At 40.8% G+C, this 12,654-nt stretch overlaps 1 protein-coding gene across 1 annotated transcript in view; it reads right to left on the bottom strand.

Annotated features, from left to right (window-relative positions):
• Positions 1–12,654, bottom strand: part of lrp1bb (low density lipoprotein receptor-related protein 1Bb) — a gene marked incomplete at its 5' end in the record, with an annotated part of 1,188,884 nt that overhangs the window by 36,511 nt on the left and 1,139,719 nt on the right. Inside the window, 5 exon segments of the mRNA XM_084314368.1 lie at positions 789–1,012; positions 1,938–2,179; positions 3,550–3,669; positions 5,855–5,989; positions 8,311–8,451. Of these exon segments, the coding sequence (XP_084170494.1) occupies positions 789–1,012; positions 1,938–2,179; positions 3,550–3,669; positions 5,855–5,989; positions 8,311–8,451 (862 nt within the window).

Below are 12,654 nucleotides of genomic sequence, written 5' to 3'. Positions count from 1 at the left end.
GCAAATGATAACCTAGAATTTACCTCTTTTCTTGATCCTCCATTCACAACTGTTGCTTTCCTTGGACAAAGGGAAGCAACCGCTGTGATTGGAGGATCAAGAAAAGAAGGCGTGGCTTAATATAGGTCAACTGGTACCTAGAAATGATAATGTCTGTATGTTCTTTTTTTTATCCTCTCTTTCTCAGATTTTCCTCTGGTTTCTCCCCGTCCCAATTTAGTTGTTGTGCCAATTCCCCCCCCCCCCCCCCCCCCTCCTCTACCTGGTTGTTGTGCGCATGTTCTCCCACTGGTCGGTACAAGGGAACCCTGAAGTCATCCGCACGCTTCCTCCGACACGCGCGGCGACAGCCAGTGACTCTTTTTTCACCTGGCAGCGAGGACTCTCATTGGTGAAGTGTAACGCGTGGGAGGTCACGCTGCCTTCATCAAGTCCTGCTTCCGCTGAGCAAGCGCCCAGACCTGACCTGTAGGCGTCGCTGTCCACAACGCCAGATTCCCACCCATGACTTGCCCTCCCCCTAACCCAGCCAAACGGGTTAGTATAGCGATCAGCCGAAGCCTCAAGCAATGCTGATTCCGGGAGACGAGCGCAATCTCCGCTACAACACCTGACCGCCTATGTTCTTAACAGATCATTTAATGGAAGCAATCCCTGGTCTCCTGGGACACAGGGTCCCTTAAGATCTGTCTCGAGAAGACTAAAATCTTTCAAATGTCACTTGGAGAATGTGGAAACACGACACACACAATGATGGAATCGGCTGCGTGAAGCGAGGACAATCTTACCCTCTCGCTGGGTTGACAGCGATGGCATATGGCTCTCCTGCTATGTCCGTTATCAAGCGGGTGCAATTGGGTCCCTTGAGCTGGCCCACGTTTATGGAGTACCTCAGTTTGGTCCAATGGGCCGTGTAATAGCTGAACCAGTGCATGCGAGAGTGGTCCGTCCAATAGATATTCCCTGTGATCCAGTCTGCGGACACATCCCGGGGGCGACGGAAGTCTGAACACTGTAATCGACAGCGGCCAAAGGTCAGGTGTTCCGTTCACTGTCCATAGATTTAGTCACATTTTCTCTCACAGGGATACAAACATGGGAGTGAAATGCAGTCTTATTGTACAGTAAGTGAGGTTATGATATTTATCTGCACAAGTCTGAATCGATAAACGTCATTACTGTAAATGATTGTGATGTAAAAACAAGCTTTTTAATTGTAATGACTTTGTCCAGACAGCCTATATAGAGTCTCACATGTCAGACCAATTAACATCTGCTCCCTAGAATGGAGATTTGTAAGCAATAATGGGTTTGGTTCATTTTACCCACCTTATCAGAATCTAAAATGAGAAAAAATGTATCATCCGAGACATTATGTTAAACTTAACTGAACAACAATTTGCATCATGCATAATTTCCTGGTTATTTTTCAAATGTAAAAAGTGTTCAAATCAGGACTCAATAGCAAAAGCAATAATTACACAAATAACTGTGATTATAAATGGTAAATGGCTGCTTTTTTATATAGCGCTTTTATCCAAAGCGCTTTACAATTTGTTACTCACATTTTACCCATTCACTCACACATTCACACACCAACGGCGGAGGCAACCATGCAAGGTGCCAACCTGCTCATCGGGAGCAATTAGGGGTTAAGTGTCTTGCTCAAGGACACTTCGACACGCTGCCCGGGGAGGAGCAGGAATCGAACCGGTAACCTCCGGATTGCCAGACGACTGCTCTACCTCCCGAGCCACTGTCGCCATTTACCATTTATAACCATAACCGTAACACAGCTTCAGTGGATCTAGAATAAACACAGGTCTTTATAATTGCATTAGTCAATGCCAAGTCAAGGATTACTCTCTGTCCACTGAATCTCTGTCACATATACAACAAGAGTAAACGGTCCATCCACAACCTTTGGATATACTTACAATGTTTCTGATATTAGTTTTAGTTTGACTCCTGTCTAGGATTTCTTTGTAAAAAAGTCCACCAGGGTTAAACTGGGTAGCCCAGATAAACCTTTGATGGTGAACCAGAGCGTCCATCCCAATAATGCGGGCATTGTCCTCGATGCGAGTGAGTAGTTTGTGTCCATGGCTCTGGTTAAACGGATACACAAAACTTCGGATTTCAGTGTCATTAGCTATGTAGAGCACTCGGTCTTCTGGTCCTGCCCGATGAGTTATTAATATGCAAAACAAAATGAAAAGTGGCTAAATTCCATTGGGGGTATTAGACAAACAGTTTGATTACAGTACAAACAAGTCAAATGTTTTAAACAGCATTATATAAACCATATAAGCGTTTCTCAAACTCTGGGCCAATAAGTGACTGGTGCCATTTCCAGGGAGGCAGCTAAGTGTTGGGAACTTGGCTCGCTAGCAGATATAGATACAGGTTGTCTCCTAGTATTAGTAGTACTGTATTTTAAAGATGTGGTATTACGTACTATGATAAATGTGTCAGTACTACACACAACCTTTTTGTGACACACCACGTTACTACAACACCCTGGACCCATTCATGATTGATTACCAAGTGAGTCTGGTTTGTGAGCGTTTCTATTTGGGGACTGACCAAAAGTTGCTAGGCAACAGTGAGAATATAAACATACAGAGATGTACAGTAAATGATGCAGGCTTGGTAGCTTCTTTTACACTTCTAGTCACCATAGTTGAATGTAGGAAGTAAGAATATACAACCTGAATCAGGAGAAACTCAGTATAACACCTTCAAGTCTTGTGATTGGCTCACGCTTAAAGGAACACACCAACATTTTGGGAAATTATCTTACCGTCTTCTCCAGAGAGAGACAAGAAGATAGATACCAGTTTCCTCTCTGTGCGTTCAGTAGAAAGCTATCTGGCTGCATGCTAGCCTAGCTTAGCACAATGAATGGAAGCGGACATGACCGGTTAGCCTAGGCATTGTCCAACTAACACCTCTCCCGAAGGCTAACCGGTCATGTCCGCTTCCATTCATTGTGCTAAGCTAGGCTAGTGTTGGCGTGATCCCCAAGGTTTGCACTGAATTAGGAAAATCTGCTTTTAGCTTGTTAGTGAATACTTTAGTATCCAGTATCGGTTTAAAGCTATAATAGTCAACCATTTCACCTCTGTCTGTAGTTGTTTTAATTAAATTGAATTGTTTAATTGATTGACTTTTCTGTTTCTATATTGTTTTTGTATTATGTATTGTACCTCTCGACGTCTTTGTAAATGAGTGCTTGCCCTCAATGATCTTTCAAGATTAAGATTTAATTAATTGATTGCTTAATTCATTAATTAATAAAAGTCGGTTCTAATGTAAACCGTTCATGGGATTGGGAATAATTTCGCTTTTCTGTCCCAGATTTTTTTTAAAGGCCAAAAAGTTTGAGAAATGCCACACTTTATCATATGTAGAACAATGAGCAACAATATTAGATATTCAACAGTAGCACTAGCTGTGACATGTACATTTATTATTTGAAAAAGTATTATTTGAAAAATAATAATGACTTCAGTATGAACATGTAAAAATGTAATCTCAGGTACATACCTTTTGCTATGCAGTGGCCATTGACCTCTTTATAATTTCGGTCACAAGAGCACTTATATGATCCTTTAGTGTTTGTGCAATAGTGAGCACATGTGTCAAACTTTAGACACTCATTGATCTCTGCAAAGAATAGAGCAACACACGATCAGCATTACATGGGAACAGTTTTAAATGTTCTTCTGTAAAGTTGCTGTTACTGTATTGGTAAAAAAAAATATATATATATACATGCATACATACATACACATACATGTATACAGGTCTGTGATAAATCACTGCAATGTTGAAGGAAATAAAGGCTAAGCCCCTCCCCCTTAGAACCTTCAACTTCCTGTGTATGGACTTGACTTTGTGTGCCGCCCCCAGAAGCTCTTGCACACAATTTGCAGCGAGAGCTTGTGGTTGAAGAAAATACACCCAGGCAATAATAAACTACTGAGGCTAAAAGTTAGCTGTTGTCACAGCACAATATACAGTACATAGTACATTTTATTTAATTGTTCCCCACCGCAGATAAGCAGCACCTTGACACTTCACTAAAGAGGAAATGATATCCAGTGAGTAAGGCACAGAAGCACTGAATACCCATCACAATGTTGTTAAAGCTGCAGTAGACAACTTCGGAGAAATGAGCACGATTGATCTCTGCGAAGCAGAAATAGAGCAAGCTCTGCATCACTTCACTTCAAGCTCCATGCAGGCACAACAAAGGTTTTCCAGACTCCCAGAGGCACCAGCAGTTTTAAGCTGCATTAGCATGCAACGGCCCACATGTGGGCCCTCTTGAGGACGATTTGCCCACTGGCACTTTGGCGACCTCTAGCGGCTCGGTGTGCATATTTTTTAATACAATATATATATCGAATTAAAGCCCTATTTGTTGCCTGTCGAGAGCCCTTTCAGGTGACATGCTGATATGTGAGGCGTGCGCAGAAGTACTTTTTCAAATACCACTCCCGACTCTCAAGCCTCTACCTCCGTCAATCATTTGGCAATCTCAGAAATAATTGGACAGGGTTGTAACCAATGAGTAGGGCTTTCCAAGGGTACCCCACGTGGGAATGAGCGAATCAGGGATCTAGGTGAAAAGTCACGAGCGAAAACAGGTAGAGAATTCTCTGTCGAATGCATTGGGAAGTCTATGAGAAAATCGTCATAACTCGCTTTCCAGAAAAACAAGACTGGATTATTTTGAAATGGGACGATTTTTAGCATGGGATAGCGAACAAATGAAGGCATGTAGAAATAAAGGTTTTTTCCCCTGTTGGAGTATACAGTAAATAGTGCCTGTCAAGTGTCAAATGAGCCATACTATTGTCTCCATAGCTATAATATAGAATATACGATGAGTCTGCAAACATCGAGAAAATGGTCAAAAAAGCTGGCTCCAGGGAGTAAAGATGGAAAAACAGCATGGCAGTCAAAGAGTTAAGCATCACTCCCAAAACGGGGCCATTTCTGTTTTTGACCACTGCATACTTTTTTAGCTTTATACTTTATACTTATAGCACATGCATGAGATTGGTCTCTTTTGAAAGCTGCTGATTCCTCTGGGAGAAACATTTCTCCGAAGACAAATGTCCGGTTTATGTTTTGATTAAATAATTGCAGCTATCGTCTCTTGAGACTAAATTACAATATGAAAGAAATTATTGCGTACAATAACTACTAAAATACAGTGAAAGTCTGGCCAACACTTAGTAGGGGAAATCATGTCTTGTGCTATTAACAGCACAGTCTGTTTAATACTGACACCACAGCCTGTTTTACGTTTTAAGACAAGTGACGTCAAATCTCATTACTTAAAGGTCAACTAAAATTTGATTCAGATGATCATTATTCTTCTATAGACGATGTCCATGTGTTATAATTATAAACACAAGCATTTTCAAATTGCCTTCGACAGAATACTTGAATTTTGAAAGACTTTTGCTTCAAACATGAATATTCAGTACAAGAAGGAATAACCAGCCAGGATGCATGCGCCTCCTGAACAAACCTCTGCTACCCTTCATCTCCTCCTCACTCTCACAGGAAATGTATTCCATCAAGGCTAATGAACAAGAACATGAATGAACTTTGATTTCGGTCGGACTCCAACACCACCGCCGAGAGGCCGTCCGCTGTCATGGTGATGCAAAACGGTGACATACACATCACATCAACCCCTTTCACTACCCCACTACAGACGGCTAACCGTCTGTAGTGTGGTAGTGAGAACGTTAACCTTTTGTAGTGTGATAAGGTGTGAAAGGGTTAATCAGAATGCTGTGCAGAGCTAGAGGAGAACAGGTTTGTACGCTACCTTCACACTGGCCTGTCTTTGGGTTCCTCTTGAAGCCAGGCTTGCACTGGCACATGACATTACTGTCCGTTTGATTGCACACTGCGTCCTCTCCGCAGGGATTTGTTTTCTTCACACATATGTCCCCGTTGGAAGCTAGAATTAAAGGCAGGGTGTTTTGATTACATGCAATTGTTCCTCTCCGGTCCCACGTGACGCCTGTTGGATTTCCCCCGTTTGATGTTTGAGAAGCAAGAGGGCATCATCTGTATTCACATGGCGTAAGACACAACTCAAACATACGGTACATATACTGGATTACCATAAATAACCAGACATTCCATTGCAAATGCTGCCATTGCTGTGGCGTCCTGATCCTGAAGGCTGTGGATCCACAGTGATGTTCAATCATCTATTCTCCCGAATGCACGTTGATCTAGCTTTTCTTGGAGGCAGGTGACCACAATATGCAGAGGTGGAAAATAACTAAGTACAATTAATATAGTTACTGTAATTGAGTTTTCCTTTTCTATTTTTTTTTACCTTTACTTTTACCTACTACATTTTAAATGTATGGACTCCTTACCTTTACTTGGGTTTTTTTTATTTGTAGCCATAAGAACAGTGAATACAATGATATCTGTAATTTACAGTAATACACACTTCATTCTGGTCATTACCTCCGATGGCTTTGTTGATGTGTTATGTGATTAAAAAAGGTAAAAAAAATAAATATACATTTAGCGTGCTGCTGTTTTACGTATACTTGAGTCATTTTCTGGAATAGACCTCTCACACAGCGACATCGTTATGGCATCATAAGCCCCGGTGCATTTCTTTCCCTGCCTATGGCCAAATTCCTTCACAACCAGCAATCTTGATGCTGCATGTGGGGTTTCACCAAAAGATTTAATGTTTTGTAAAAATTTTAACCAAATTGCTATCCCTAAATGGCCGGTTGTTGCAGAGAACACACTGATGCCGCTGGTGACGTCGGATGACCTGACCTGCAAACGCTAAGCTGGTTTTTGGCTATAGCGATTTCTCCTTTTTATAAAACCGCCGCTTACAATTCTAAATCCACTGCCTTATCAGAGAGAGAAATGTTAGAAGGCTTTGTTAGAAAGACCACAGCTACATGAACCACAGACAAAGCTAGGAGCTATTAATAGTCCATTCATTTTCTTTCATAGCTACAGCAAAGACTGAAGACTCGTCACCCGTACGTCAGGAAAATATGTCACCCGTGTGAGGGTCTATTGACTTGAAGTGTCTATTGTCTAGTGCAGGGGTTCCCAAACTTTTCAGGCCAGGACCCAGAAAATAAGGCGTCAGAGAGCCGCGGCCCAATGCACATCGTCAGGCTTTTTTTTTTTTTTTTTTTTTTGCCAGGCGACTGATTTTTTAAGCCAAATATCACTTCAATCCTATTAAGTTAGTTCAAGTTAGTTATTCATTTATATGTGCTATTTATGAGAGGGCTAACTTGTTGCAAAATAATAATGATAATAATAATAGCCTCATTAAAATACTATTGTTGCTTCGGTTGTTTTCAGCGTTTTATGCGCATAATCTGTTATTTAGTTTGAAATGTTCGTTGAAATAAGTAGATTTTTTAGTTTTTGTTTATTTATTAAGTTAATATAAAACCATATAGTCACATTTTAGAATACAATAGAATATAATACAACTAGAAACACTGTCCTGGCCTGCTTCTAAGTTCAGTGGCCTGACAATTTTTATTTTTATTTTATTTTTTTTAAATCATCTCGCGGCCCACCCGTGGCTGCTCGCGGCCAACCTTTGGGTCGCGACCCCGACTTTGGGAACCACTGGTCTAGTGGTGGGGGGAAATATCGATACGTAGTAGTATTGCAATACTTTGCGTGATGATACTGTATCGATACAGGGACGCCAAGTATCGATATTAAATTATATATTTATTTATTTAAAAAAAAATCTTTGTTTGTATTTTTCTTTTCTTTTTGTATAAGGAAGTTGCATTGTTCATTTCAATACCTGTAATAGTACAATAGTCCACACACACACACGTGTGCATTCAGTTAAGTTGGAATATGACTGTAATACAAACAGTTCAGTTTGTCAGGTACATGCAACACAGATTACAGTGTTGACATCTGTCTGCTTGGAAAAATACCATGTTCTGCAATAAAAATTATCGAAGTGAGATGAACAGACTGAACTTTATTTATTTAGATAAAACATGTTGACAAAGTTTTACTTTGCAGTTGAAAAAAGGTAATAAATCGCAATAGATCGCAATATTAATATCGCAATACTCAGCATATCGCAATATATTTAGTATCGCAATACTATCGTATCGTGACTCAAGTATCGTGATAGTATCGTATCGTGGGGCCTCTGGTGATTCCCACCCCTGCTATTGTCTATATAAGTGCTCTAAAAAAACACTTCTACTGGAGTAATGCATTTCACTAGATGACGACAGTACGTACGGGCCTTGCAGTCCTGCTCGTCGGACCCCCCGTCCCCACAGTCGTTGAAGAGGTCGCACTGCAGCTGGGTGGGGACGCAGCGCTGGTTACTGCAGGTGAACTCTGTCTTCCCACAAGGCCGAGGTCTACCGGCCACCACTGCTGCTTTCAGACACAGAGAGAGAGAGAGAGTCAGGGGCGGAGGGGGCAGAGCATCAGATGACAGAGAGTGAAGTGAGAATGATTCGAGATCAAGATCTATTTCAGAGTGTGGTGGAAACAGCTTCTGGGTCATTCCAGAATTGGAGGACAATTAGGCATCAATACTTTTGAAAAATGGACCCTTTATTTGATCATTTTCTGTTATGTATTTCATAAAAACAGGTATTAAACCATCAAATAATTGGATTCGTCCAGCTCAGGCATCAAAGGTACACTTTTTATGATACGTTTTATTTGTTGTGTGCTATGTTTGCCGCAACCCTGTTACAAATACTCAGGAAGCTGAAAAAAGTACATTTAAAAATATTTTCAATAAATCCTTTACAATTAAGTAAAGAAAGTCACATGCTTACTGAATACTGATTTAATTTCAGATAAGACTTCACTTATATTAATTTAAGCAACTTTGAAATCGATCTTGCCCAACTTTTCAATAGTCACATCTTTCTTTTTACTAATTTCAGTATTTAATTTCAAATATTTGTTCAAATACATTATGCATTTAATCATGCAAACTATTACATTTACAATAGGTTAAACCACTGTGAGCTGAGAAAATCATGTATGATTATTTGAATAAAAATGATATGGCAACAGCCTTCAAATTAGAGTAACAGGGTTGCGCTAAGTAACAGTTACTTTACTTTTGATTGTAGATCATGACATATGTGACAAATACATACTCAGGACCACAGGAATGTTGTTTAATAATATTATTTTATTTTGGGACTCAACAGGATGAGTAGGAATGATACAAAATAAACATGTCAACAAAACCACAAACTGGATCAGAATAGGCCAACAACCTGGCATTCTTGCTGCATTCCTCACCTGAATAAGCATATCAACAATAGTAATGAACTGATATATTGGGAATAATACAAAATAAACATGTCAACAAAACCACAAACTGGATCAGAACAGGCCAACAACCTGGCATTCTTGCTGCATTCCTCACCTGAATGAGCATATCAAAAATAGTAATGAACTGATCAATCTTTTAGAAAGCTGATTTTATGTTCAGATTTCATTTTTTGTGGCTGGCCAGAGTATCCCATACCTCTCTTGCTATAGCCATGTGGCGCAAGGTAACATTCTCTAGGGGAGGAATGAGGGTCAGCATATCCTCTGAGGGATACCAGTGGAGATCATCCCTCAATGGCCAGAAAAAAACGGTTTGTGCCCCCACTCTATGCATACATTTCACTTGGCAGTGAGTCTCATTCACCTCCTGGATGATCCCAGGGTAGATGGTGTGGTCGTACAGCAGGGCACACCATTTCCCCACAACGCCTGGACTGAGCCACTGCACTTCTTCACATACACATGTGCTGTGTATGGGATCTTCTGTGTGGTCATCTGTGGGATTAAAGCTGAAGATTTTTGGCAATCACACTCCAGATTCCCTGTTGCAGAACATATGCAGCTGACATCGTGGTAGAGCATTTTCCCAGGTGAAAGAGTGACCACCTGGTGGAGCCTCATAGTGGACGGTACGGCTGGAAGGTCAGCTGGCATTTCTTTCACTGCATTATCCACAGCTTGCTCCTGAATGTAAAACAATTTCACTTTTGATTGTTCCTTACTCGGAGCTTGGTACAGGGACAGTGCCGTAGGGATATCAACTCCTTGGGCGACAAGCCTGTCGGCCCTCCTCTGCAATGTGCCACCCACACCATCTCGGACACCTTTTCCATGGCTGGCTTCAAAGTAGTTCCATGATCGTCTTGTAAACCCCCTTTTGAAGATTTCAGTACAAAACAGGTAAAAATTGCCACGCTGCTTGTAGGGTCCGTCGCTAAGAAAATGGATGGTTTTCACATCTGGGAGTTTCTCTCTGATTTCCCTCAGGATGGGCTGCAGGTGTTGCCATATGGCAGGTGGTCCCTTCAGTCTGGATGCTGATACAGTGCAGAAGGAGGTAGGGGCAGATGCCTCCCCCACATAGTAAACCCCAGTGTGCAAAGTGGCCTGTTGGTGTGATGCACCAAAATGGACAGCCTGTACTTCAGTGCTGTACTTGCAGCTGTAGTTCTCTGAGAAGTCGATATGGACTGCACATTCATTTGCAGGGAGGTCCAGCTTCAGGGCCCGTGAGAAAGCATATTGCTGCCTGATGTTGTAGAGATGGCGCCTGAACTTCTGGAGCAAAATCTGAAACGTTTCCACCAGCTCTTCTTGGGAGTATTCAAATTCTTTTTTCAAAGTGACCTTTGAGGCTGCTCCAGGATAATTTTTGTGCTCTTTGTCCACAGTGGCCCACTGAAGGTAGGAGACAGATCGGTGGCTCTGTAGTGGCTTGTGAGTGTATAGGTATTGTTGCTGCAGTTCTCACATTCCCCATACATACATTGCTTGCTTGTGGTGTCACACATGATGGCTTGTGTCAGGCTCTCCAAGTCACGTACTTCCTCAGCTACAGCTGTGTGGAACAACAGGGTTCTCCTTAGGGTTGTGACCGAGATGTGTCGAATCAACTTGTTGACTTTGGATCTTGGAGATGGATTGTTCTTTTTCAAACATTGGAGTCGCTTTCTGTATTTTGCTGCCCTCTGTTCAGCTTTCCTCAACGTATCCTGTACTTTCTGGAACTCCCTGTTTAACTTTGCTTTGGTAGCCCTCAATGTTCTTCTCCCAGCATCACGTTGCCTAAAAGAAAGATATAAACATAAATGCATTGTCACATAATCATTTCACTTGCATGGACTTTTTCCCAATTGTAGTTTTGCACCAAACAAAGTAATTACCAGGATTAGATGGGCCTAATAATTACTGAGTACATATATCAAGTAAATTAAATGGTAAATGGTGCATTTACTGTATAGCACTTTTATCCAAAGCACTTTACAATGTTTTGTAAAAGATTTAATGATATTTTTTTAAATTAAATTACCTTGAAGTCCCAGTTTGAGAGCTGACTGGGTATTCTGGCCTGACTGGAACGTCTGGACTGACTGGGGCATCAGGGCTGACTGGAGGGGTGTTCAATCCTTCAAGTACACTTTTCCTGGCATCACTCCTCTTATGAGCCTTCCATTTTTTACGTTGGGCATGCTGCTCTCTCATACTGCAGTCTTTTAGCCTTTTCTTCTTCCCTGTTTCTACATCTTTTCTCCACTTATCTTTCTCTTTTTCTAAGTACTGCTGTCTCCTCTGTTCATCAGCATCACGCCTGGCACGGTAGCGCCTCTGATTTTCAGCAGTGCTCAATGGTGTGGAAGAACTCTGTAGAAATCAATTACATTTCAAACAAAATGTCTATTAACCTTTGATAAAATAATGATTTGGGTAACACCTTACATTAAGTCTGCATTCACTACTATTAGGCACTAATAACATAGTTGTTACTAGTACACGTAAGTACAGTTAGTTACAGATGGAACAAGACATCTAATAATTACAAAGAAATGTGTGTAATTACACATGTTCATGTTCTACTTCTGTAAAGACATACTGCTGAACTGAAGGAGATGCAACCCTGTTACTGTAGTGCAACCCTGTTACTCTAATTATAGTAACAGGGTTGCAAGTAACAGGGTTGCAAATCAATGCTAATGTTAGCTTTTACTTCAGGAAAAGATGCTAGCTGAGGAATGTAAGTTACTGTCAATGTCGAGGTTAAACATAGTTATATGAATAAAGAAAGATACATTTGAAATAAATGTGTCTTATTGTGATAATATGAGTAACAGGGTTGTGTTGGCTAGAGTGACACAGTCAATCAAGGCTGAAAAGATTAGAAAAATATAAAAAGTAGAAGAGAGGACTTACCTTTGGTCTAGCCATTTTGTTAGCAGATGGCTTGATGATGTCATTTCCTGTGTCATGTGACTCACTGTTTTTATTTTTTCCCCTCTATCAGGTGAAATAGGTTTCGGTAACAGGGTTGCACACATGTTGTGGGACACAACTTCAGTGCATAATTACTATTATTTAAAATATGTTGATGAATAAACAAATTGTTTTTATAATTACAAGAGACATATATCAACAATCTAATACCAAAAAAGTATATTTAAAACATATATTTAAATGTTATATTGGACATGCAAGTTGGTCATCAAGAAGGTGGGACAAGAGAAAAGTGCCATTTTAGGGGGTGTTCAAGAGCTATTTGGTATTTTAAATAATATTTTGGAACCA

The sequence above is a fragment of the Notolepis coatsorum genome (assembly GCF_963971535.1).
Source record: "Notolepis coatsorum genome assembly, chromosome: 5".
NCBI lineage: Eukaryota > Metazoa > Chordata > Actinopteri > Aulopiformes > Paralepididae > Notolepis > Notolepis coatsorum.
This window is presented reverse-complemented; position numbering and strand designations above follow the sequence as displayed.